The sequence below is a fragment of the Balaenoptera physalus genome (genome assembly GCF_965194825.1).
Source record: "Balaenoptera physalus genome assembly, chromosome: 14".
Classification (NCBI taxonomy): domain Eukaryota; kingdom Metazoa; phylum Chordata; class Mammalia; order Artiodactyla; family Balaenopteridae; genus Balaenoptera; species Balaenoptera physalus.
The window spans coordinates 87,219,970-87,242,795 of record NC_138893.1 but is presented as its reverse complement, the minus strand read 5'-3'; the positions used below and the strand labels follow the sequence as shown (position 1 = coordinate 87,242,795).

The 22,826-nt window shown below is 49.2% G+C and overlaps 1 protein-coding gene and 2 long non-coding RNA genes across 4 annotated transcripts in view; 2 read left to right on the top strand and 1 right to left on the bottom strand.

Moving 5' to 3' along the window:
- The window catches only part of LOC309642725, a 28,041-nt gene extending 15,638 nt beyond the window's left edge, over positions 1-12,403 (top strand). Inside the window, exons 2-3 of the long non-coding RNA XR_014253340.1 lie at positions 1,298-1,345; positions 9,143-12,403. This is a non-coding gene — a long non-coding RNA (uncharacterized lncRNA). The remainder of the gene's footprint in view (positions 1-1,297; positions 1,346-9,142) is intronic.
- LOC309642742 overlaps positions 1-22,826 on the bottom strand; it is a 335,590-nt gene that overhangs the window by 255,704 nt on the left and 57,060 nt on the right. The window lies entirely within an intron of this gene.
- The window catches only part of HK1 (hexokinase 1), a 69,594-nt gene continuing 59,820 nt past the window's right edge, over positions 13,053-22,826 (top strand). The window contains exon 1 of one of the 2 annotated variants that reach the window (XM_082424439.1): positions 13,053-13,866. In XM_082424439.1, the coding sequence (XP_082280565.1) occupies positions 13,570-13,866 (297 nt within the window). In that variant the 5' untranslated portion in view covers positions 13,053-13,569. The remainder of the gene's footprint in view (positions 13,867-22,826) is intronic. The other variant, XM_082424438.1, reaches the window with a different exon arrangement.

The following is a 22,826-nucleotide window of genomic DNA, read 5'->3' as shown; positions in this document are numbered from 1 at the left end:
ATAAAGCCTAGACTGTTTGGGCCTTGGGCATATGGAAAATTTGCCTGGATTGTCCTGGTCATTTTATGCCTTTTCTTGCTTTCCTAGCTTCCCTAGGATCATGATTTCTATGGAGCTTCTTTGATTTGGGGCCCGCTTAGAAGAGGGCATGGCTTTTCAGTTCATGAGCAGCAAACATTTATTGAGCACCTATTCTATGCAAGGCAGGACAAGAAGTGCTGAAAAGATAGGGGCTGCCCTTCAGGGAGGATGCGTGGTTTACTGCTGGTTTTCACAGGGACTGGTTGCATGTCCGTGAGCTGCTATGCAACCTTCTAGAAACCTCAGTCTCCTTCCTTGTAAAGTGGGATTTCCTCTTGTGCTCTGTCACTCTGGTTTCCACTCCTTCTCACCCACTGAGAGTGGTTTTGTAAGAGTCCCAAGAACAGCAAGAGAGGGCAAGCCCCAGCACAAGGAATTTTTCAAGCCTCTGCTTTCATCCTGTTGCTGTTGTGCTACTGGCCAAAGCGAGTCACACAGCCTATCCCAGAGTCACTGTGGGAGGAGACAACATGAGAGCATAGATACAGAGAGGTGAACTGTTGTGGGTGTTTTCTGCAAATAATTTACTATATCCTCCTTATCCCTTCAGCTGCCATCATGAAGAAATCCTCATGGGCCTGTCTCTTGATTGGCAGCAGCTCTCCAAATCTGTGAGGCAGGGGAGGTTGTAAAAAGGTTATGGAAGGGTGGGGTGCTAACTCACCAAGGACGCTCATCAAGCATCAAGCAACTCATCCAGCTGGTCACTGCTTGTTGCCCACATTCCCTCCACGTTCATCTGGGAAGCATCTCACCCTGCAAGTTTGGGGACACGGTGGGGCGGGGCCAGAGGTCCAGCAGAGACAGACCCCTGTGTTCCCATAGCTCCCCTACACGCCTCTCTAGCAGTTCAGCCGGCTGTGCTTTCATTATTGATGAGCACATGCATCTTCTCCAGAGGACTGTGGGTTCCCTGAGGTCAGAGCCACGGTGGTTTTTCCGTCTTTGAATCTCTGCCTCCTAGCACAGTGCCTGGCACATTTGTAAGTACCTAACTAATAAACGCTGATGTGAATAGATCTGTGAATCGAAGATTTCTGAGCTCTGCTGCATTTCATCCAGAGAATCATTTATCATTGTAGAATTTGCTTAGGCATTTCAATGTTAATTGTAACTACTTTTGCTTTCTGAGCGTGGTTTGTTAATTATAAGCACCAATATGCTGTGAATGCAAATTGCATGCCTTTATAACACCTTATCTTGTCCTGTCTTGAAGGGTACAGCAACTGAAAGTCCAGTTCAGCCCCCGCTCACTCAAAGTAAGGTAAGAAACCTAAATTTTCTTTCCATTTTCTTCTGTAACGTTTTCTGTAAGAGAAACATATTGTACGGCACTTCTCTTTGGGAATTCTGATCATGGTTTTAGTGAGCAGCCCTGCAATAGATTCTGGGGTGAGGAAGAGCACTTACCTCTAGCTGCTCCCGCTGGGCCCAGCCCACTGCCACAGGACAGGGGCTTTCTGAGGGACCTTTGTTACTAGGCTCCCTTCTTCGCCCTTTCTTAGAAGCAAAATGCTAAGCATCAGAACTACACACAGGGCTCTCCAGCCTTGGAGCTGCGTGGCACACCGACTGTGGGAGAGACCCTGGGGGAGGGACTGGAAAGGTCTCTCCCCTCTCTTGTCTGTTCCAATGTGCAGGATCAGGCATGCCAGGAAATTGGCGCCCATCCCTTCTGCACCAGAGCATGGACACGTTTCAGATTTTCCCTACTGGCATTTCCCTTATGGTTCCAAAATAGAATTTTCTGTGCCATTTGTGGTGGCCTTTCCAACCCTCCCTCCCATTCCTCAAGCTGGCACTTTACAGTGTCTTTAAAATTCAACAGGGAGTTTCCTGGTGGCCTAGTGGTTAGGATTCTGGGCTTTCAGTGCTGTGGCCTGGGTTCAATCCCTGGTCAGGGAACTGAGATCCTGCAAGCCATGCCGGCATGGCCAAAAAAAAAAAAAAAATTGCAACAGAGTATATCTGAGGTGGGTTGCTTCATGCAAAGGCGGTCAGGTGGAGTCTTTGTTTTTTTTAAATTAATGAATTTATTTATTTATTTTGGCTGCATTGGGTCTTTGTTGCTGCGCACAGGCTTTTTCTAGTTGCGGTGAGTAGGGGCTACTCTTCGTTGCGGTGCTCAGGCTTCTCATTGTGGTGGCTTCTATTGTTGCGGAGCACAGGCTCTAGCTCACGGGCTTCAGTAGTTGCAGCATGAGGGCTCAGTAGTTGTGGCAAAACATCTGTAATAAGAAAGTTGAAGAACTCATATTTCCTATTTTCAAAGCTTATAAAGACAGTGTGGTACTGGCATAAGGATAGACATATAAATCAATGGAATAGAATTGAATGTCCAGAAATAAACCCTTACAACTTTACAATCATTTGATTTTTGACAGGGATATCAAAACAGTTCAATGGAGTAAGAATAGTCTCTTCAACAAATGGTGCTGGGACAATCAGGTGTCCACATGCAAAAGAATGAAGTTGAACCCCTACTTCATACCATATGCAAAAATTAATTCAAAATGGATCAAAGACCTAAATGCAATAGCTAAAATTATAAAACTCTTATAAGAAAACATAGGTATGAATCTTTGTGACCTTGGATTTGGCAGTGTTTTCTTAATACAACACCTGTTATGGACTGTATCCCCCCAAAATTCATATGTTGAAGTCTTAGCCTCAGAATGTGATCATATTTGGAGATAGGGTCTTCAAAGAGGTAATTAAACTAAAATGAGGTCTTTAGGGTAGACTCTAATCCACTCTGCCTGGTATTTCTATGAAGAGGAAATTTGGATACACGAGACATCAGGGATGCGTGCACACAGAGAGAAGCACATGTCAGGAAGGCAGTCATCTGCAAGTCAAGGAGAGAGGCCTCAGAAGAAACCAAACCTGCCAACACCCTGATCTTGGACTTCTAGCCTCCAGAATTGTGAGAAAGTAAATTTCTGTTGCTTAAGCCATCCAGTCTGTGGTATTTTGTTATGGCAGCCCTAGCAAACTTATACAATACCAAAAGAATCCCCCAAGTGGAAACAACCAGCTGTCTATTAACTGATGAGTGGATAAACCAACTGTGATATATCCACACAACAGAATATTATTCAGACATAAAAAAGACTGAAGTTCAGATATGCACTGCAGCATGAATGAACCTTAAAAACATTATGTTAAATAAAAGAAGCCAGTCACCAAAGACTGTATGATGTCATTTATACGAAATGTCCAGAATAAGCAAATCTGTAGAGACAGAAAGCAGATTAGTGGTTGCCCAGGGCTAGGGAGCGTGGGAGTTTGGGTGGGAAGTGACAGCTAATGGATATGGGTTTCTTTTGGGGATGATGAAAATATTCTAAAATTGATTGTGGCAAGGATCTCACAACTCTGCAATTGTATTAAAAATCATTGAATTTTACACTTTAAATGGGTGAATTATATGGTAGTGAATTATACTCAATAAAATTGTTACCCCAGAAAAGCATTCCTTTTTTATAGCTGAGAAGTATGATGTATGGATGTACTACAATTTGTTTAACCACTCGCTTGCTCAGGGACATTTGGGTTGCTTCTAGTTTTGGCTGTTACTAACAAAGTGCTATGAATATTTGTGTACGAATCTTTGTAGGGACACATGCCTTAATTTTTCTTGGGTAAATACCCAGGAATGGAATTGCTGGGTCATGGGGTCGGTGTATATTGTACTTTATTAGAAACAGCCAAACAGTTCCAAAGTAGTTGTACCATTTTACACTCCCATCTGTCTCATCCATTTTCTTGTCAAACATAGACATTTAGGTATGTTTTATAACATACCTAACGAATTAGTACAGTAGTATGCACTGATAGTTGTAAATTAATATACATATCGAGATATATGATCAAAACATTTTTACTACAGGGGTTTCTGAACAGACAAGTTCTGTAGCCTGGGGCTAAGAGAGAGTAGATATTGTGCTAAAGGCATTATATTCGTTTCCTAGGGCCACAAGAACAAACTACCACAAACTTGGTGCCTTAAAATAACAGAAATGTACTGTCTCACAGTCCTGGAGGCCAGAAGACCAAAATCAAGGTGTCCGCAGGGCTGTACTCCCACCACAGGCTCTAGGGCACTTCTTCCACATCTGGGGGCTCCAGGCGTTCCTTGGCTTATCTTCACATGGCATCTGCCTCTGCCTTCACATGACAATTTCTTTTTTCCTCCCTGTGTCTTCTCTTCTGCCTCTTAATCAGGACAGTCGTTGGATTTAGGGCCCACCAGTAATCCAGGATGATCTTGAGATCCTTAACTTAATTACGCATGCAAAGACTCTTTTTCCAAATAAGGTCACATTCACAGGTTGTGAGGGTTAGGACATATCTTTTGGGGGGGGGTACCCTTCAACCCACTACAGTCCTGTTGTAGCAGAACGAATCAGAAGGAGAAGATGGATTCAAGAGAGTTCGTAGGTTTGATTTGTGTTGTGTTTGTTCTCAAGACACAAGTATAAGTAGACCTGATGGGGTTTGGTGACAGATCAGATTAGACTAGATGGGGTTTGGGAGGGGAAAGAACTCACGATGGCATTCAGGTTTCCAGCTTGGGTGGCAGGGAGATGGTTCTGCCTGGAACACTCTTTTCCCAAGAGAGAAGAGGAAGCACAGGCATGGCGTACTCCCTCATTTTATTCTGGTCTCTGCTCAAATGTCACATCCTCAGAGAAGCCTCCCTTATCCATCCTATCTAAAGTGATACTCACATTCTCTGTTGTTCTCTATTGTAATTTAAATTTTCTCTCTCAAGTTCTAAAAGTCTGGAGGTAGTCAGCGTGGGGATGATATGGGGCACCTTGGTGACAGGGACACAAGCTCTTTCTATTTTATTTTGTTGCTTTGTTTTGTATGGCTGCCATTCCCAAGGTTATCTCGTAATCCAAGATGGTTCCTGGATCTCCAGCCTGTCTGTCTGTACTTCAGCCAGCAAGAGAGAAGGAGGGATGGCAGAGGGAAAGCTGCACAATCTTAGGAATGGCTCTTGGAAGCTCCCATGAGACCTCACTTTCCTCTTGTTACGTCCTCCCTCCCGATGCACAGCAAAGCCAGTCTACTGACACCGGGTGGCAGTGAATGAAGTACAGCATGTACAGCATTTACTGCAGGGCACCAAGGGGCAGCTTGTGCTTGAAAGACTTTCAGGCAAGGGTTTTTTGAAGGGAGCATTAGGGGTGAGGGTTGCAGGGTGTGTGATCAGTTAGCAGACATTCTTCTGATTGGTTGGTGGTGAAGTAACAGGGATGTTTCAGGAATCTTATTCATCAGCCTTCTGGTTCCAACCAGTCTGGGGTCTATGTGCTTGTGGTCAGCAAGTCACCACCCTCCACTGAGTGGGGGTCTTAATTTCTGCAGAACCACTCAAAGATATGCTTCAGATGCTATCTGTATCCCTTCAGGAGGAACTAGGAGGCCTGTGACTATTGTCCTAATTATTAACTGCTCTTTGGAAATCAGGGAAGGCCAAACAAGAAGGGGGTGAGGGAGCATGGAGGGGCTTGTACCTGGGAAGACCCTGCAGGGGCCTGCTCAGTTTCAGTCCCCGCTTTTCTTTGATATTCCTCAGTCCTGAGGGGAACAGGGGCAGGACAAGAAAGGGAATAAAGTTTTGGATAGAGAGGTTAATCATAAACTCGGCAGGGGAACTCAGTTTTAGGGGAACTCGGCTTTACTCTCTGGCCAGAACTTGGTCCCCTGGCCACATCTAGTTGCAGGGTGGCTAGCCTTTATTCTGGGGCGCAGGGCCAGGGCACCTAAACATTAGAGCATTTGTTAGGACACAGGGGAAATGGAAATTGTAGGATGCAGCTGTGTCACATACACTCTGCTTTATTTTTCCTCCTAGCGCCTGACATAAGGTACATTTAATTTGTGATTTGTTTACTGTCTGTCTCTGTCCACGGAATGTGGGCAGAGACTCTGTTTTGCTCACCTGCACATTTCTAGTGAACTAGGAAGTGCAGGGCACCTTAAGTGCTTCAGAAATATCTGTTGAGTGAATAAATGACAAGGGGAGGAATCGAGAAGAAAGGAAATTTAAGAAGAAGAAATAACTGTGATGGGAGACAAATTGAGTTTCAGGTGCCCATGGGATCTAGGAGTTGATATTTACAGGCAGTTGGAAATATGGGTCTGGAGCTCAGGAGAGAGGTGGAGGCCGCAACTCTTGACAAAAGTGATTCTTTGGGTAGGGCACGTTGGGATGGACCCGCAGAAGACTGAGAGAGGAGGGAATACTCAGCTCAGCTGAAGCCACCAAACTAGATGTTCCCCCCTTCCCCACCCCTGCACTGGGAGGGGCAACTGCTTCCACACCTCCCTTATAGGCCTCTCTGTCACGGGATCAGCCTCACCACTTGGTTTGAGAATGCCCTTTGTAAGAGTGAAACCGCTTGGAGGCGATTCTGGGCACTCCAAGGAGCTCCAGTCCTTTACGTCTCAGCATAGAAAGAATTCAGTGAGAGGCAAAGTGATAGATAAGAGGTGATTTATCAGAATAGGATGCTTGTGAGGCTTACAAGCAGGTGGACGAGAGGGTGCCACACCCTGAGAACTTACTGGGCTACAGGTTTTTTTTTAAAATTAATTAATTAATTTATTTATTTATTTATTTTTGGCTGCCTTGGGTCTTCGTTGCTGCGTGTGGGCTTTCTCTAGTTGAGGTGAGCGGGGGCTACTCTTCCTTGCGGTGCGCGGGCTTCTCATTGCGGTTGCTTCTCTTGTTGTGGAGCACAGGCTCTAGGTGCACGGGCTTCAGTAGTTGTGGCATGTGGGCTCAGTAGTTGTGGCTCGCAGGCTTAGAAGTTGTGGTGCATGGGCTTCGTTGCTCCGCGGCATGTGGGATCTTCCTGGACCAGGGCTTGAACCCGTGTCTCCTGTATTGGCAGGCGGATTCTTAACCACTGCACCACCAGGGAAGTCCCTGGGCTACAGTTTTATAATCAAAGGAAAAGTGGAGATGGGGAGAAGATCACCTTCTTCCTCATTCGTTAGTAGACGTCATGCTTCCATCATCAGCTCCTCCTCCAGGTTGGGTGGGGGAGTTTTCTTGTCCCTACGTGGTCAAGCTGGGACTGTCATGGCACTATGGAAAAATTACTTCAGGTCTCAGTACAATGAGGGTCTTTCCCTTTGAAATGTCACCTTTCCATAAATTATTGTTTTTTATGTGTGCAGAGAGCATGTCCTAGGGTCATTAACTTACTGAGCTCACTGGGCAGGATGTGGGTCTCATGCCACCATTGTTTTATTGTTTGGGGGCATGTCTCATGCTTCTGTTGCATGGTTTTGTTGCTAAGCAAGCCTGCTTGGCTTTGTGGTTAAGAAAACTTGCTTTCTTGAGTGATCATTAACTTACAGGGGTCTCCCATATTTTTTTCTTTACTTACAATTTCCTAGTGGGATTAACTATTTAATTACCTGCTTTGTCCCTTTACTCTGTCCCTATCATTAGGGTTCTGCAGAGCCAGGATCCACGTGCCATGTTTTATAAATCTAACCAAGAATGGCTCAGTACACTAGGGGAGAAGCTTCCTAACTCAGGTGCTTGGACCCATCTGTGACTGAGCCGTCACTGGCCCTGGTTAAATAAAAGAAATAAGGACAATATAGTAAAATGAATATTTCACCTTGTTAGAGCAGCAGGGTGGTCTTGAGTCAGACTGCCTGGGCTCAGATCCCAGCTCTTTCATCAGTAGCCCTGTGACCTTGGAGAAGTCACTTAATCTCCCTGTGACTCGTGTTCTTGTGTATAAAATGGGGATAAAATTAGTTTTTACCTCATTGGGTTGTTCTGTGGGTCAAGCAAGTTAATGTAAGTAAAGAATTTAGAACAATACCTGGTATGTAGTAAGTCCTACCTAAGCACTAGTATTATTATAAAACCAAAGTATTTTGTTTGAAAACCAGCCCGTATGTTTACTTCTCTGGGTTAAAATAGTTCCTCCTTTAGGAAATTATGGTAGTGGGAGATGGAAATTACAATGAAAAAAAATCCTTTCTTAGTAAAATGAAAACCCAGTGCCTAGGTTTTGTCTGTATGTTTAATTTGCTGGCCTGTGCAATCCCATAGCCTGGGAACCCTGCCTAGGTGTTGACACGGACTCTCCTATGTGAGCATTTCCCTCCATATTTTGGAGCTAATTCTAAGGGGTAGGATTGAGGAGGACCTTCTATTGGACGTGTGAGGGTGGCTGTGTGTGGGCACTGGGGAGCACTATCCCAGGAAACTCAGGGTAACCAGCAGGGTGATTTAGGATTGCTCTGTTCCAACACGATACGGGCATCCTTTGGGGCAGGAGCTGGCCTCAGATAAGGAGCAGGGCTGAAGCCAGGCAGGCCTCAGCGGTCTGGTTAACCCTTCTTCCTGCAGGCCATTATTCTTTATGCACAGGAGGCTCGTCAGGTTCAGAGGCAATGGAATGAGGATGGGATATCCAGGAATTGACAGGACCAGACCGGGCTTTCCTTTGGCTTCCCTGAGGGACTGTCACCCCTAAAGGGGAACAGAAGACTTTTTGGGACAGAAGCTGAGCAAGGTGTCTCTAGAGGGTCAGGCCCTTTCTGAGCCAGGTAAATAGGTCAGGGTTGAGCAAGGGGCAGGCAGGCAGGGACCTTAATGAAACCTGAGAGGGTTGGGACTTGGGTGAAGCAAGAGAGGTGCTTAGGGTGCAAGGCCTCTCAGTCCCGGCCCTAATACCTGAGGCCTTCGGTCTACAAATGCCAGTTATCAGTTGAAAGTTGAAATGCCTACAGGGGCCAGTCAGCTGTGTGTGCCAGTGAACAGGTGGGCTGGGTGGGGCCTGGGCAAGCTGCAGCACACCTGCCTTGTCTGAAGGGGGCAGTGGTGCTCAGTGCCAGCTGATTATTGCCAGTGATAACGTGGGCTCTGTGTGGCTAGACTTTAGATGCCAGAAACCTGGATTTTAAAGTGACATGTCATTTTCAAGTGTTGGCTCATAAAACACTCGGTGGGCCAAATAAGATGTTTTAACCTGGTGGTTGTCGATCTTTAACCTCTGTTGTGATGTTGTTGAAGGGCAGCACTTCGGGCGAATGCGAGAGGAAAGGAGGCAGGCTGAGGTGATTTTCCAACCCCAGACACTCCTCACCAGCCTTCTCACGCAGGAAGCAGAACGGTGCAAAGCTGATGAGAAAGTCACGATGAACTTGCGTCCAGTGTGCTCCAGATCTGTAGGACCACTAGGACCCTGGAGGAACCACTGGTTGGCAGCATCCAAGAGAGACTGCTGAAAATATTACCAGTCAATCCATTTCAGACGTTTCCTCCAGATGTCCCCATAGGAAGTGAGGGCCTAAATCATTCCTGGCAGTCCCTAGGACTCACCTGGGGAACTTTCAAAAGGATGTTTGGACTGCACCCCAGGTCAATTCAGCCATCATCTCTGGGGCTGGGGCCTGGGTATCAGCATTTGTAAAAGCTCTCCAGGTCATTCTTTTTTTTTGGCCGCACCACACGGCTTGAGAGGTGTTAGTTCCCCGACCTAAGTGATCGAACCCGGGCCCACGGCAGTGAAAGCACTGAGTCCTAACCCCTGGACCGCCAGGGAATTCCCAACACCATGGATCTAACTAATATAAACACTGGGTCAGGGTCCCTTCCTGGTGCTTCTTTTCAGAACGTGCTGTGCACAACAGGCCCCCCACTGTGTCAGGAGTCCAAGATGCTGCCCTGGTGTGGGCACTGGCCTTACTCTTTTCTTTTCTTGCTTTCTCTTTCTCTTTGAGACCTTAAACAAGCTCTTTAAATTCCATAACCCTCATCGACTGATTAAGTGGGGATAATGATATTTGCCCTTCTAACCTCACCAGCCTGTTATCAGGAGAAATGAGGCAATAAATGAGGAACTACTCTGTAAACTGTCAACATTATGCAAGGATTGCTGTTACAAGTGTGCTGCCAGGTGCTGGGGTACAGCTTTGATCCGCTGCAGAGAATTTCTGGTGTAAAGTTCCTAGTGCCATGGGTCTGATGCAAATTGTTTCATTCTGACTTAGCTGCAGCCCTCATTCTCTTACCAGCAGGGGTGTTTTGTGGGTTGGCAGCCCAGCATTGTCTGACCCTCCACCCCCCATCCCAACTCATACAGGAGGAAGCCCAGTAAATGAACAGAGAAACCCAGGGGACTTCTGGGAGAGGGGAGGGCCATCTCGAGGGTGAGGAGAGACCTGTGGAACTAGGTTTCCCATGGTCCAGGTCTTTGCTGCTTTTCCTCAGGGTCTGTGGAGTCATCAGCAAAGGGACTTGGCTGGGGTCCAAGAGATATGTGACAGCAAAAAAGAGTCAGAATAATAAAGAAGTGCAAGGGATGATAGCTGGCATGACAGAAAGGGGAGACGGCCCCAGCTCTGAGCCCAGTGTGGGACATAGCAGAGCAGAATGGACTCTGGCCTCAGGAAGCTGTCTGATTGGGGCAGATAAGGCCACCCCCCCAGAAGACAGTCAAAAATATCAGGCAAACTGTTATGACTCAGTGTTACTTATCTGAGAACCAGGCTGCAGTGAGGTGGTGGGGAAGGATGGACAGAGCACTGGCTGGGCAGGATGGCCCACCTGCTGCTTCTCACATTCTTAGTCTGTAAAGAAGAGTCTTGGTCTAGATCTAGATGCACTCTGAGCACCGTCCGAGTTTGCCCTGTGGAGGTGCTGAGGCCTGGGAGACTGCAGTGAGTAGCCGTGGTCAGGGAAGACTTTATGGGGAGGGTGGGAGAGCTGGGCCTTCAGCGAGAGGGACACTGGTCAGGTGGAGGTGAGTGGAGAAGGCCGAGCAAGCAAGGAAATATGAGCAGGGGCTCCAACAGGATGGACGTGGAGTGGGAAGTGCCTTCGCTGTGGCCAACAGTGGAGGAAGAGATAAGTGGGGAAGAGTGGAGTCAGATTACAGAGGGCCTCAGACACCAGGCAGAGACATTTGAACCACTCCATCAGGAAAGAGGGAGCCACCCAGGGGCTTCGGGCAGGGTTATGCTGTGATTAGGCTGCTTTTTAGCAGGAGTAATGTTGCTGGCACCTCAGAATGACTTGGATGGCGGGAAGCCAGGAACCAGGAAGGGCAGCTAGAAGACTCTTGCAATATTTCTGGCATGGGCTGATGAGGACTGAGGGTTGGGAGGAGACGGTGGGGCAGGCCTAGAGATATTTCTCAGGAAATACTGATAGGCCTTGGGACATGGATGCATTCAGGGGGTGGGGAGGAGTGAGTCACCTTAAGAAGCAGTTTCTCTCTTGAAGGCAGGGAAGAGAAAGCACTGGAAGTCTCCCTGCCTGCAAACAGAACATCTCTGGGCCTGGCCATTGGAAGGGTTAGCTTCTCCCTAGCTCCAGTTCAGATAAGACATCTCAGTTGTAATGGGGGCTTGGTGATGGTGCTGGCTGGGCCTGTGTTAAGGGGTATGTGTGCTCCCGATCGCTGCACTGGGCTCATTCCACCTTCGAGTGCCAGGCTGTGGGCTGAGTGTGAGACAGAGCAATTAACAAAGCACAGTTCTTGATCCTGCTGAGTCTGGCAGAACCACATTCGCAAGACTCAAATGGTACTTGAGAACAACCAAATTGTTCCCATTCACCCAGTTTTGCTTTATGGCCATACAGGTGGTATAAGTGTTTGATGGATGCCAGGAAACCTCTCTGTTTCTGGTTTATAATGGTACTATCCAGGGGGCAGATCCAGGTTTTGTGAAGCTTTAAAGCTGAAAATAATTTTGGGGAGCCTCTTTGGAAAATAATTCAAAATTACAAATATAAAATTGATAGGCCCTCTGAGGGCCTAGAATTGGGGGAATGCAAGCAAGAAGCCCTGAAGTGTAAACCTCATCAGCTTCCCAGTCAATCTTATGATAATACTTACCATTTATTAATTGTATATCGTAAGCAGGTATTTTATTTGTAGTATTTCACAGCAACCAAGGGAGGTAGGTGGGCATTAGTATCTCCATGTTATAGATGAGGAAGCAGGCTCAGAGAGGTGACCCTGGATGCCACAGCCATAAAGCTAGGGGTCAGGGGCTGTGCTCTGGACTGAGGGCTCTGGCCTCAAGGGCCACAACTGAGACCCTCTTCAGTTGGTGATGTCAAAGCCATGTCCCTGAGGTTCCTGAGGGCTGTTCTGGACCTAAACCACCCCCTCCTGACTCCACTGTACCTTTCTTAGGCCTGGCCAGGGGCCCGCAGGATCCAGGGCTGGGGTAGAGGTTATGGGGTTGGACACTGGCCACCTCAGGGCACCATGTGACGCAGGCTTGGTTCAAGTATCATGGCCTATTTAGGCAGAGGCTACATACGACTCGTTTTGAAAACACACAGACCCAAAGTCTAATCCTGGATCTACAGCTTTCTGGTTGTACAGCAAGACACATGGCCTCAGTGAGCCTCCACTTGCTTACCCGTTGAATCAGAATAGTAACCACTTCTTTGTATTTTGAGCTCAATACATGTCCTTTTGTAAGGCAGTAAAGCTCCTGGTGGTGTTTGGCACACAGAAGCAATTAATCTAAGAATCCTGTGGTTGCCATCAGTCCTAGTAGCAGCATAAACACCTCTGATTCCTCACCTTCCTTCCCCCCTTTAAAGCCGAATGGTTTTCTAGGGATTCCTCCCAGCCCGGCTAACTTCCTCCGGGAAGTGAGAAAGGTGGCATCTAGGAGGGGCGCCCAAACCGTCCCCCACAGTCCAGCGAGCCTGGGTGCTCAGGGGGCCGGGGGGCATGGAGACAGGCCGGGGCCTGCAGCTCAGGTCCCGCCCAGCGGGCGTGCGCCCTTCGGGAGGGCCGGCCGAAAGAACCGGTGACTCAGGGGCGGACGCTGTTGGGGCGTCGCTCTTGGTTTAGCAACACAAATCCGCCAGCCGGGGATTAGGCCTGGAGGCACCGCAGCACGGGCGGGCCAGGGTGGGGCGGGGTGGAGTGGGATGAAGCTCCGTCGGTGAGGGCCCAGGTGGGGCTCGGCGCCCGGCCCCTTGGCCGAGCGAGAGCCGGTTGGCGTGGTGACCCGGTGCGAGGACCGCGAAGCCTCCGCGATCTCGCTTCCGCCGGCACAGTCCCCGCTCGCTTTCCACGCCCACTTCTTCGAGCTCCCCTCCGGGCCTCTCCCCTTCCACGGAACTCCCAGGGGCGAGCCCTAATTTCCAAGGAAGGGGACCGCCCCCTCTAGGCTGCCCCGTTCGGCAGCAAACCGGGCCGGGCGGTGCCTCCTCTCGCGTCCCGAGCCTCCACGCCTGCGCCCCCCACCCCCGAGCAGGGCGCCGCCACGCGTGACGGTGCGCGCGCGACAGAACCTCCCGCCCCTGCGCCGGCTCCCTACGTGGGGGACGTGCTGGGAGATGCCAGGCTGTGGGGGATTTCGCGGCGTCGCCCGCCCCCTTTCCGGCGCGGGGAGGAGCAGCCACCGAGCCCCCCCGGCCCTGGCCCGGCCGCGACCGCCCGGCGCTGCAGAGGCGCGCGGCAGCCAATGGGCGCCGAGGAGGTGGGCCGGCTGGAGGCTGTCACCCTCTCGGGGACGGGAGCGCGGAGACTGGGAGCGCGCGAGCCGCCGCCGCGCCCCGGGTCGTGGGGGAGGAGCGGCCGGAGGAGGAGGAGGAGGAGGAGGAGCCGCGGAGCTGCAGCCCTGGGACCACTGCTCACCGAGGCTGCGGAGGACAGACGCCGGCCCCAAGCCTGCCGCCCCAAGCCCCCGACCGCCAGCATGATCGCCGCGCAGCTCCTGGCTTATTACTTCACCGAACTGAAGGATGACCAAGTCAAAAAGGTGAGCCCCCGCCGGCGCCGCCGCCCGACGCTCTGCCCGCAACGTTGCATTCCGGTATCCGCTCGCCGCCGCAGCCGCCTCCATCCTCCCGCGCCCAGCCTCCCCCAGGCCAGCATTGGTTGGACCGCGGGGCGGTGGGGAAGGCTTCGCCCTTTGATTCTTCCCGGGATCGTATGCGTGTGTGTGTGTGTGTGTGTGTGTGTGTGTGTGTGTGTGTGTGTGTGTTGGGGGGTGGGGGGGGAGACCCCCGAGACTGGGCTGCCTGCTGCAGTGTCCTTGAAACGAGCTGCGGATGTCAAATGGGCCCCCGGGCCATGCGGGGAGGGTGACCGTGTGGCGACTGGTGGGTTGGTCCACAGGGCCTGTTTGGTACGGTCCGAGCGCCGTGGGCGGAGGAGTGATCACAGAGATGCTGGGGAGGTGAGCGCGCAGCAGGCGGGGGTGCTGGCTGGAGGCCATGTATCCCATATTTGGGGTTCCCGGTGGAGGGCGTCGGGTGCCCGGAAAAGCTGTCACCCCGGCTCTCCCAGTTGTTGCGCCTGCTCCTTAATCTGAAGACTTGGGCGACCGGCACGGCTTCCTGGAACAAGGAGAAGCGTGGAGGCCACCGGAAACTTTGCTCATAGGCCTCAGGTCTGGGGCGGCATGTCTGAATGGAATTTTTTTATCCCTCTACGTGACCGCTCTGCTCTCTTAAGCTGTAATTTCCAGCCAGCCCAGGGAGCTCAAATAAGAGACTGGTCTTTTGAGTCGGATGGAGGCCTTGATATGTATGCTTGTGGCATGTGTGTACTTGCACAAGGACACATTTCCCTACCCTGAGGTATTGCTGCCTTTAACTTCTGTCTAACATAAAATACTGTCTGCTGGCAGGTGTTAAAGGTGTATCTCTCCCTTATACCAGTTTTGGCATCAAGTTTTTGAGAAACAGCCTAAGCTGTAGGGAAAGACGCCCATTTTATCATTGCCACGCCTGACAGATCTCCTGACCCACCCACACCCAGAATGGGTGACATTATTGCTGGGATAAGCTGGGGTGGACAGCAAAGTCAACCTGACTTTGTAGTTCAAACAAAGGAGCTGTACCTACAGGTGAGAGGCAGGAGCCACAGGCCTGCAGCCACAGGATGTTCAGTGCTCTTCCTAACCACCCAAGACAGCCCCCTCCTCTGGCACAATAGGAAACGGGCCTGCTAAGGGCAGTGACCTCATCAAGGTCACCCGAGGAGTTAGAGGGAGAGCCAGGGCGGGACCCAGGTCTCTGCCTCCCTCCACTGGGAACTTCACTGAGGCTCCTCCTGGAAGTCAGCTGAGGGGGAGGTGCTGAGACAAAGGCATTGGGGATGCTGCTTGGATCCTGGGTCCTGCGCTGAGTGGGGACCAGAGTTGGGTAGTTAGGAGACAGGCCTGGGAATCTGCCACGGTCCCTCATGGCTACAAGTGGCAGTGACTATGGAGTTGTCAAACCGTGGGACTCATGCTCACTCCCATGGAGCACCCTGGAGCCTCCTTCTGACCACTGAGCTTGGGGAGCTCTGCATGTCAACATGTGCATTTCACCAGTTTTCTTCAGTGGTGCTGTGTATCCTTGATGTTCTTCCCATTTCACAGTGGGGGATTTAAGGCATAGATGAGTTCACTGCCCTCTCCCTGCACACGGTGCCCTCTGTAGCTCAAGACAGCAGATCACTGAGGTGGGGACCCGAATGACCTTGTAAGCCTCCAGCATCCGCACCCACCACATCTGTGTGGCCGCCAGGGGCCAAGCTGGGTTGAGGTTTGGACTGCCCTCAGTGGGACCTATTTTATCAGGCACGCAGTATCTAGTGTGGCCCCAGAGCCTTCCACTCTCCTGGTGGCCTGATTCACACTCTATCCACCAGGCTCCTGTAGGCGTCTGACTGTGTGACTTCTGAATCAATTGATCCTCAAGTCCCTCCTCTGAGATTGGCATTCTGAAATTCCCTCCCCGCCCTCCTCTGGCATCAGAACCTTGCTGGAGGTGGGTCTTGAGGCCAAAGCTTCCACCAGATGATATTATTGGTCAAGGAGAGTCTTAAAAACAGGCTGGCTTTCTTGCACCTCATGGAGGAGTTCTCAGGCTGCTTTCTATGGGGAGAGTATGTGCATTCCTGCCAGGGGGTCACCTTGGCCTTCATGATGGGCTGTGTGACTCTGCCATCCATGACTGTGGTCCTCAGGAAGCTTCCTGGGCCTCCTGAGCACATAGTGGGCGCTTGTTCTGATGGCCTAGTCAGTTTTCCCGGCCCCTACTCGAGCAGATCCTGGGAGACTCCATCTGCTCTCCTGGGACTCAGGACTTTTTAGAGACCAGCTTTTCCTACCTACCACTTACCCTGGGACTCCGAGGTAAGTCCTCCACTTGCAGGACTCCAAGCCCTGTTCTTCCTGCGGGAACTGGGCCCTGCCTGCAACCTGATGAGGACCCAGTGAAGACAGCCCCCACCCCGCCGCACCTGCCAGCGTGGGCAGCCACGGTGATTCAGCCCTCCAGCCCTAGGTGGCCTCTGGAGCTCTGGAGACAGCGCTGGCATCCCGCACTAGTCCTCATCCATCTACTTGCCCTCTGGCCTGGGTGTAGGAAGAGGGAAGATGGGGGTGGTGCCAGGAAAGGTTTGTGGGATTGCTCAGGATACAAAAGTGATCATGAGAGGGTATCATTTCTCTCCCCATTGCCTATGAGACACATCAGTAATTCAGCCTCATAAATATATCCTGGGTTGAAACGGGCCAAGCATCTGGCTTCCCAGCCTGGAGTCCCATTTTCCAGACTGCATCTGCATAGTGTTGGATGATGGGGTGCGGTGAAAAGGGTGTCGTGGCATTAGACTGAAGTTAAGTATAAAACATAGATTTCCCTTTTACTCTTCTAGTGCTTTTAGGAGGAAAAGGATGCACATGTGTGCTTGTGAAAGATTCCGTTCATCAGAATACCAGACATCTGTTAATTCTACAGCTAGAGCCTGGGTCTTTTCACCTCCAAGTAACTTTTAACATGCCTCTCATCTTGCCTGCTTCCTCCACTTGGGTTAGCCATTAAGAGCTCGAAGGAGGGTAAAGGATTACGTAGTGCTCTGTTCCTTTAGGAAAGGAAGATGGGTCCAGCAAGGTCAGAACTTGGCCTCTAAAGAAAAACTAGATGTCCTTTTCTCCAGGGTTGACAGATGGTGAGCAAATGCCAGTGGATTTTCTCTGGGAGGGATCCCCATGACCTTAAGGAATCCCCATAAGCAGGTGAGCAACAGGTGTGATTTGTCCAATGGCTGAACCCAGAGTCCTTGAGTGGTTGGCTCAGGAAGGCAGAGGAGAGTATGCTTAGCAGTTAAAGGGCTACCAAGTTCTTTTTGCTTGGAGCCCATGTATTCTAGCAGCAAAAGCAAGCATTTAAAAAATGCCCATTTCCTTATTGCTCAGGGGTGAGAGAGATGAGAGTTAGAAAATTATGAAAACTATCTCATGCACCTTTTGATCTGGTGTTATACAAGCATCCAGTACGAGCCTCACTCCCTGGGGAATCTTCATTTCATAATCCCTGTCCCCTCTACCTTGGATGTTCCTTGGAGTTCTCCCCCTAAGAAAATGCCCAGCACTTCATTTGGTTTGATAATTTGGGATTGTAGTGAGGGAATAAACTGGGAAAGTGGGTGGGTATTCAGGACTTGCACATCTGGCCATGCTGCGCTGTCCTCCCACACTCCTCCTGTTTTCTGGAGAAGGCATGGGCAGCTTTCTCCTAAAAGGACTGATTTGTCTCCATGTGTGTCTGCAGTCAGGGGTTCCTGCCTGATAGAATTAGCCACTGGAGTCAGCTCTGAACAGGCCTGAGGAGGCCCTGGAGGAGATGCTGGATAGAGAGACATCCATACAGCTCTGTGTCCAGGAAGCAGTCGTGGCTAGACTGCAGGCACCTGCTTATTGATTTGAGGCCCTTTAGAATCAAATCTGATCATGGGAACTCAATCATTTCTTCAGAAAATGTTTGAGTCCTTTATTATGTGCAGAGTATTGTGCTAGGATGGGGTGACGACTATAAACCTGGTAGAAATAGTCCCTATTCTTATGGAGTATAAATAATTATTTGCTGTCTTATGATAAGTGCAAAACAGAGAATGCTGTGAGAGCTATAGGGGCCAGTGGTCAGATCTTGGGTGGGAAATCACTAGCCTAAGAGTTGCTTAAAGCCAGGCTGTAAGGAATTCTCTGGTGGTCCAGTGGTTAGGACTTGGCACCTTCACTGCCAAGGGCCCGGGTTCGATCCCTGGTTGAGGAACTAAGATCCCACAAGCTGTGCAGCACGGCCGAAAAAAACATCAGGCTCTAAATGTACAAATGGAAATATTATGCTTAGAAACTTCGTAAGGGAGAGTCGAATAGATAGTTACCAAAATGTAGCTTTGCTTTCTCTTTTTTTTTAATGGGTTGTTATCACTGAGCATCCCAAGACACCTTCTGGGTGCCACGTCAGATATCAATTGTGTGTGTAGCTATATGTGCGCATATATGTATATATGTCTGTCTATACCTAACAATACACATGGACACACTAGCATGCATGTGTGTATGTGTATGCTTTCATCTGATCTTTCAGAAACCTGAGTGATGATGTCACGACAGGAAGTATTATCCCTGAGCTCCCAGGGCAGCTCCCTCCCCCTCGCAGCTCCTCCCCTGGACATCCTGCTGCCTTGTGTGCTGTGGACAGAAGGCAGAGATTTTATTCCCCATTTAGAAACAGGGACTGACTGGAGGCCCAGAGGAGATGAGTGACTCTCAAGGTCTCAGAAAATCTGGAATGGCATCCAGAGGGCCATTCTTGCTCCCCCTGCTTCTTTCCTTTAGGAGAAAAACCCATCTTAGTTGATTTGAATAATTTAACTTGGAATCTGTATCTTAATTCTCTCCCCCACAAGTCAATACATATGAGTTAATTTTTTATTATGAAATATTCGAGGTGCGTAAAAAATATTGAAGTTAACATAACAAACACTTGTGTATCCACTCCTCAGCTTGCGAGGTAACAGACACAATTACAATTATATTACAGACATGACTGAAACCCCTTCTATGCCCGTCTTCAAGTCACATTCATTTCTCCTCCCAGAGGTGACCTCTGTCCTGAATTTGGTGTTTATCATTTCCTGCATGTTTTAATATTTATATTACATATCATATATCTATGAACAGTATGTAGTGTTACTTTATATGGCTTTAACCTTTTGTAAATGGTGTTATCCTGTTTGTATCCTTGCTTTTTTTAAGCTCAACATTGTATATTTGACATTCTTCCATGTTGATCTGTATACCTCTGTTTCATCAATTTAAACTGCCGTATGCCCTTACATTGTGTGAATACACCAAACTAATTTATCTGTTCTTTTGGTAGGCCTTTGAGTTTCTGATTTTTCAAATTACAGACAGTGCCACCATGATCCTTCTGTACACACGTAAGTTGCTCTAGGCTGTGTTTCTAGGGCTGAAATTGCTCGGTGGAGGAGTGAGTGCATCTTCCCACTTTTAAGATTTTGCCAAATTGCCTCCGTGGTCATGTCAGGTCCCAGTCCAGTCAGAAGTTTGTACAGGTTCATATGGTTCCACAGCCAACGCTTGGTTACAATAAAACCTTTACATTTTTTAATAGGTAATTTTGAAAGAAACTGTTTCTTCCCAGCCATTTCCATTCACATACAACATTTGAGCTTGGCTTAAAATTAGCCATTTCCTAGTTTACCTTATGAAGGGGAGCCCTTGCTGCCGAGTATTACTGAGTGAGGTTGACAGCTCACTGTGAGCAGTGCCCACCCCATTGGCTGTTAGCACAGTGCCCAGGTGGCGGGGTAGGGCGTACAGAGACAGGCTTGTGAGGGCGCTCTGTGTCCCCTTGTGCTCTAGCATGAATCCGTTAAACTTTTCTGGGAATTAAAACAAACAAGTGTGCTTTTGCCTGCACACACTCTCTTCCTGGGTGGATCTGACTGGGGCAGGGCTGGCTTATCTGTCCCCTAAACGTTTCTCTATTACAGAAAGCTCAAGCCGGCAGCCTCTCTCAGACTATCTTCCGTAAAAGGAGAGGGTGGGGCTTCCTTGGTGGCACAGTGGTTGAGAATCTGCCTGCCATTGCAGCGGACACAGGTTCGAGCCCTGGTCAGGGAAGATCCCACATGCCGCAGAGCAAAAGGGCCCGTGAGCCACAATTACTGAGCCTGCGCGTCTGGAGCCTGTGCTCCACAAGAGAGGCCGCGATGGTGAGAGGCCCGCGCACCGCGATGAAGAGTGGCCCCCGCTTGCCACAACTAGAGAAAGACCTCGCACAGAAACGAAGACCCAACACGGCCATAAATAAATAAATAAATAAATAAATAAATAAATAAATAAATAAATAAATAAATAAAATTAAAAAAAAATAAATTAAATAAACACAGTATTTCCTTAAAAAAAAAAAAAGGAGAGGGTGGCTGTGCGCCACCTGGCCCCCCCACTCCCCCGGCACACTGCAGTGTGAAGTCTGCAGCCCAGCCCTTTGCAAATGCAGTCCCTGGGGAGGCAGAAAATGTCAGATCACGTTCATCTGATCGCAGGCTTGGTTACAGGCTCGCAGACCCCCGAGGCCTTGAGGGGGCTTTGGAGGGAAGGGTGCACTGAATGCCTACTAGGGGCCTCTCTTTCCTAAAATGGGTCTTATTTAATCATCAATAGTAACAATACTAATCGAAGCCAACATATATAATGCCTCTCACATTTGCTGCACCAAAGGCATTACATCTTCAGAGGTCCCCCGTGAGGTGGGTACTCTTATGATCGCCACTTTTGGATGAGGACCCTGAGGCTCAGATATAAACAGAAGAGCCAGCATTCAGATGCATTAAGTCTGCTGGCAGAGCCCCTGCTTTTTTTTTTTTTTTTAATTGAGATATAAGTCACATACCATAAAACTTACCATTTAAAAAAATTTTTTTTAATAAATTCATTTATCTTTGGCTGCATTGGGTCTTCGTTGCTGCACACGGGCTTTCTCTAGTTGTGGTGAGTGGAGGCTACTCTTCGTTGTGGTGCATGGGCTTCTCCTTGCAGTGGCTTCTCTTGTTGTGGAGCATGGGCTCTAGGTGCGTGGGCTTTAGTAGTTGTGGCACGTGGGCTCAGTAGTTGTGGCTCGTGGGTTCTAGAGTGCAGGCTCAGTAGCTGTGGTACGTGGGCTTAGTTGCTCTGTGGCATGTGGGATCTTCCCGGACCAGGGCTCGAACCCATGTCCCCTGCATTGGCAGGCAGATTCTTAACCACTGCGCCACCAGGGAAGCCCAACTTACCATTTTAAAGAGTGCAAGTCTGTGGTGTCTAGTACGTTCACAAGGTTGTACAACCATCACCACCATCTATTTCCAGAAAATTTTCATGACCCCCAAAAGAAACCCCATACCCATTAAGCAGTCACTCCCCATTGCTCCCTCCACCCTGGTATCTACTAATCTACTTCCTTTTTTTTAATGGATTTGCTTCTTCTGGACGTTTCATATGAATGTAATTATATAATGTGTGACCTTTGTGTCTGGTTTCTTCCACTTAGCATGTTTTCAAGGTTCATTCATACTATAACATGTATGAGTACTTCAGTTCTTTTTATTAGTGAATAATATTGAGTTGTGTCTATATACCATATTTTGTTTACGCATTTGTTAGTTGAGGGACATTTGGGTTGTTTCCACTTTGCGGCTGTTATGGTAATGCTGATGTGAACAGTTTTCCCTGTGTGGACATGTGCTTTCATTTCTCTTGGGTATGTGTGTAGGAGTGGAATTGCTGGGAGAGCCCCTGCTTCTGTCCACCTGGGGAAGGCATCATCTCCGTTTAGAAATGAGGAAACTGAGGCCCCCACGTAGTGAAGTGACTTGCTGACCACACAGCTCATGAGTGATAGGGACAGAAACACTACCAGGTCCTCTGACTCAGAAACCCATGTTCTTTCCACCATAACACATCCAACTCTGATTTTGTTGTTGAGGGAAACAGATTCAAAGAAGGAAAGAGCCAGGGCCAGGGCAGAGCTGGGCACAAGACCCTCCAAAGTCCCCCAATTCCCATTCCCCTCCCTCCCCATCCTCCCCCTCCTCCCCATCCTCCCCATCCTCTTCACCCTCCCCCTCCTCCCCATCCTCCCCATCCTCCCCTTCCTCCCCATCCTCTCCATCCTCCCCAGCACCAGCACACTGGTTTGTGCCTGCCATCCCCAACCCTCCATCCCTCCACCCACAAGCTGCTCAGTGTTGACCAACTCCCTCCACTTGGGCAGGAAATTGACCCAATAAAGTCTTTTACAGTGAATGTTAGGGGTTTTCTCTGTTTTTCAAATTTTTCTCTGTACCCTTTCCATTTGTCCCCTTCCCTCCATCCTGTTTGCAATTAAAAGAGGACACTTGGGGAGGCCAGTGCTTACCCTGCAAGACCTCCCCATGCTCCCTATAAGGCATTATTATTCTAGCTTTCTCTCCCAGCCTCTGCCTGGCCCTACTGTAAGCAGCTGATTTCCTTGATTGGTTGACACATGGGGTTTGCCTTCAGCCTTGTTATTCAGTCTGATCTCATTTCTCTAATGTCCCCTGGTGCCTTCCGGGACCCTCTGTGGGTGGGTGGGGTGAGTCGAGTTGGAGACTGCAGGCCATCCTTGTAACAAAGATACCAACTCACATTTGCAAAGTTCTGTTCCACTTTCAAAATACTTTTACATGCTTGATTTAGTGAAGTCCTTCTGGCAAGCTTGGGTGTAGGTGTTTCTTCCTGCATCTTACATGTGGGGCGGGCAAGCTTCAGGAAGTGGAAGTGATGTTATCTTTGGTGGCCAGAGAACAGAGAGCTGGGAAGAAGACACAGGTCTGTCTGACACTAGTAGGCAGCTCTCACTGTGCACGCAGATCCAGGACTTCGGTCCAGGGCTTAAGGCTTCCAAAGCA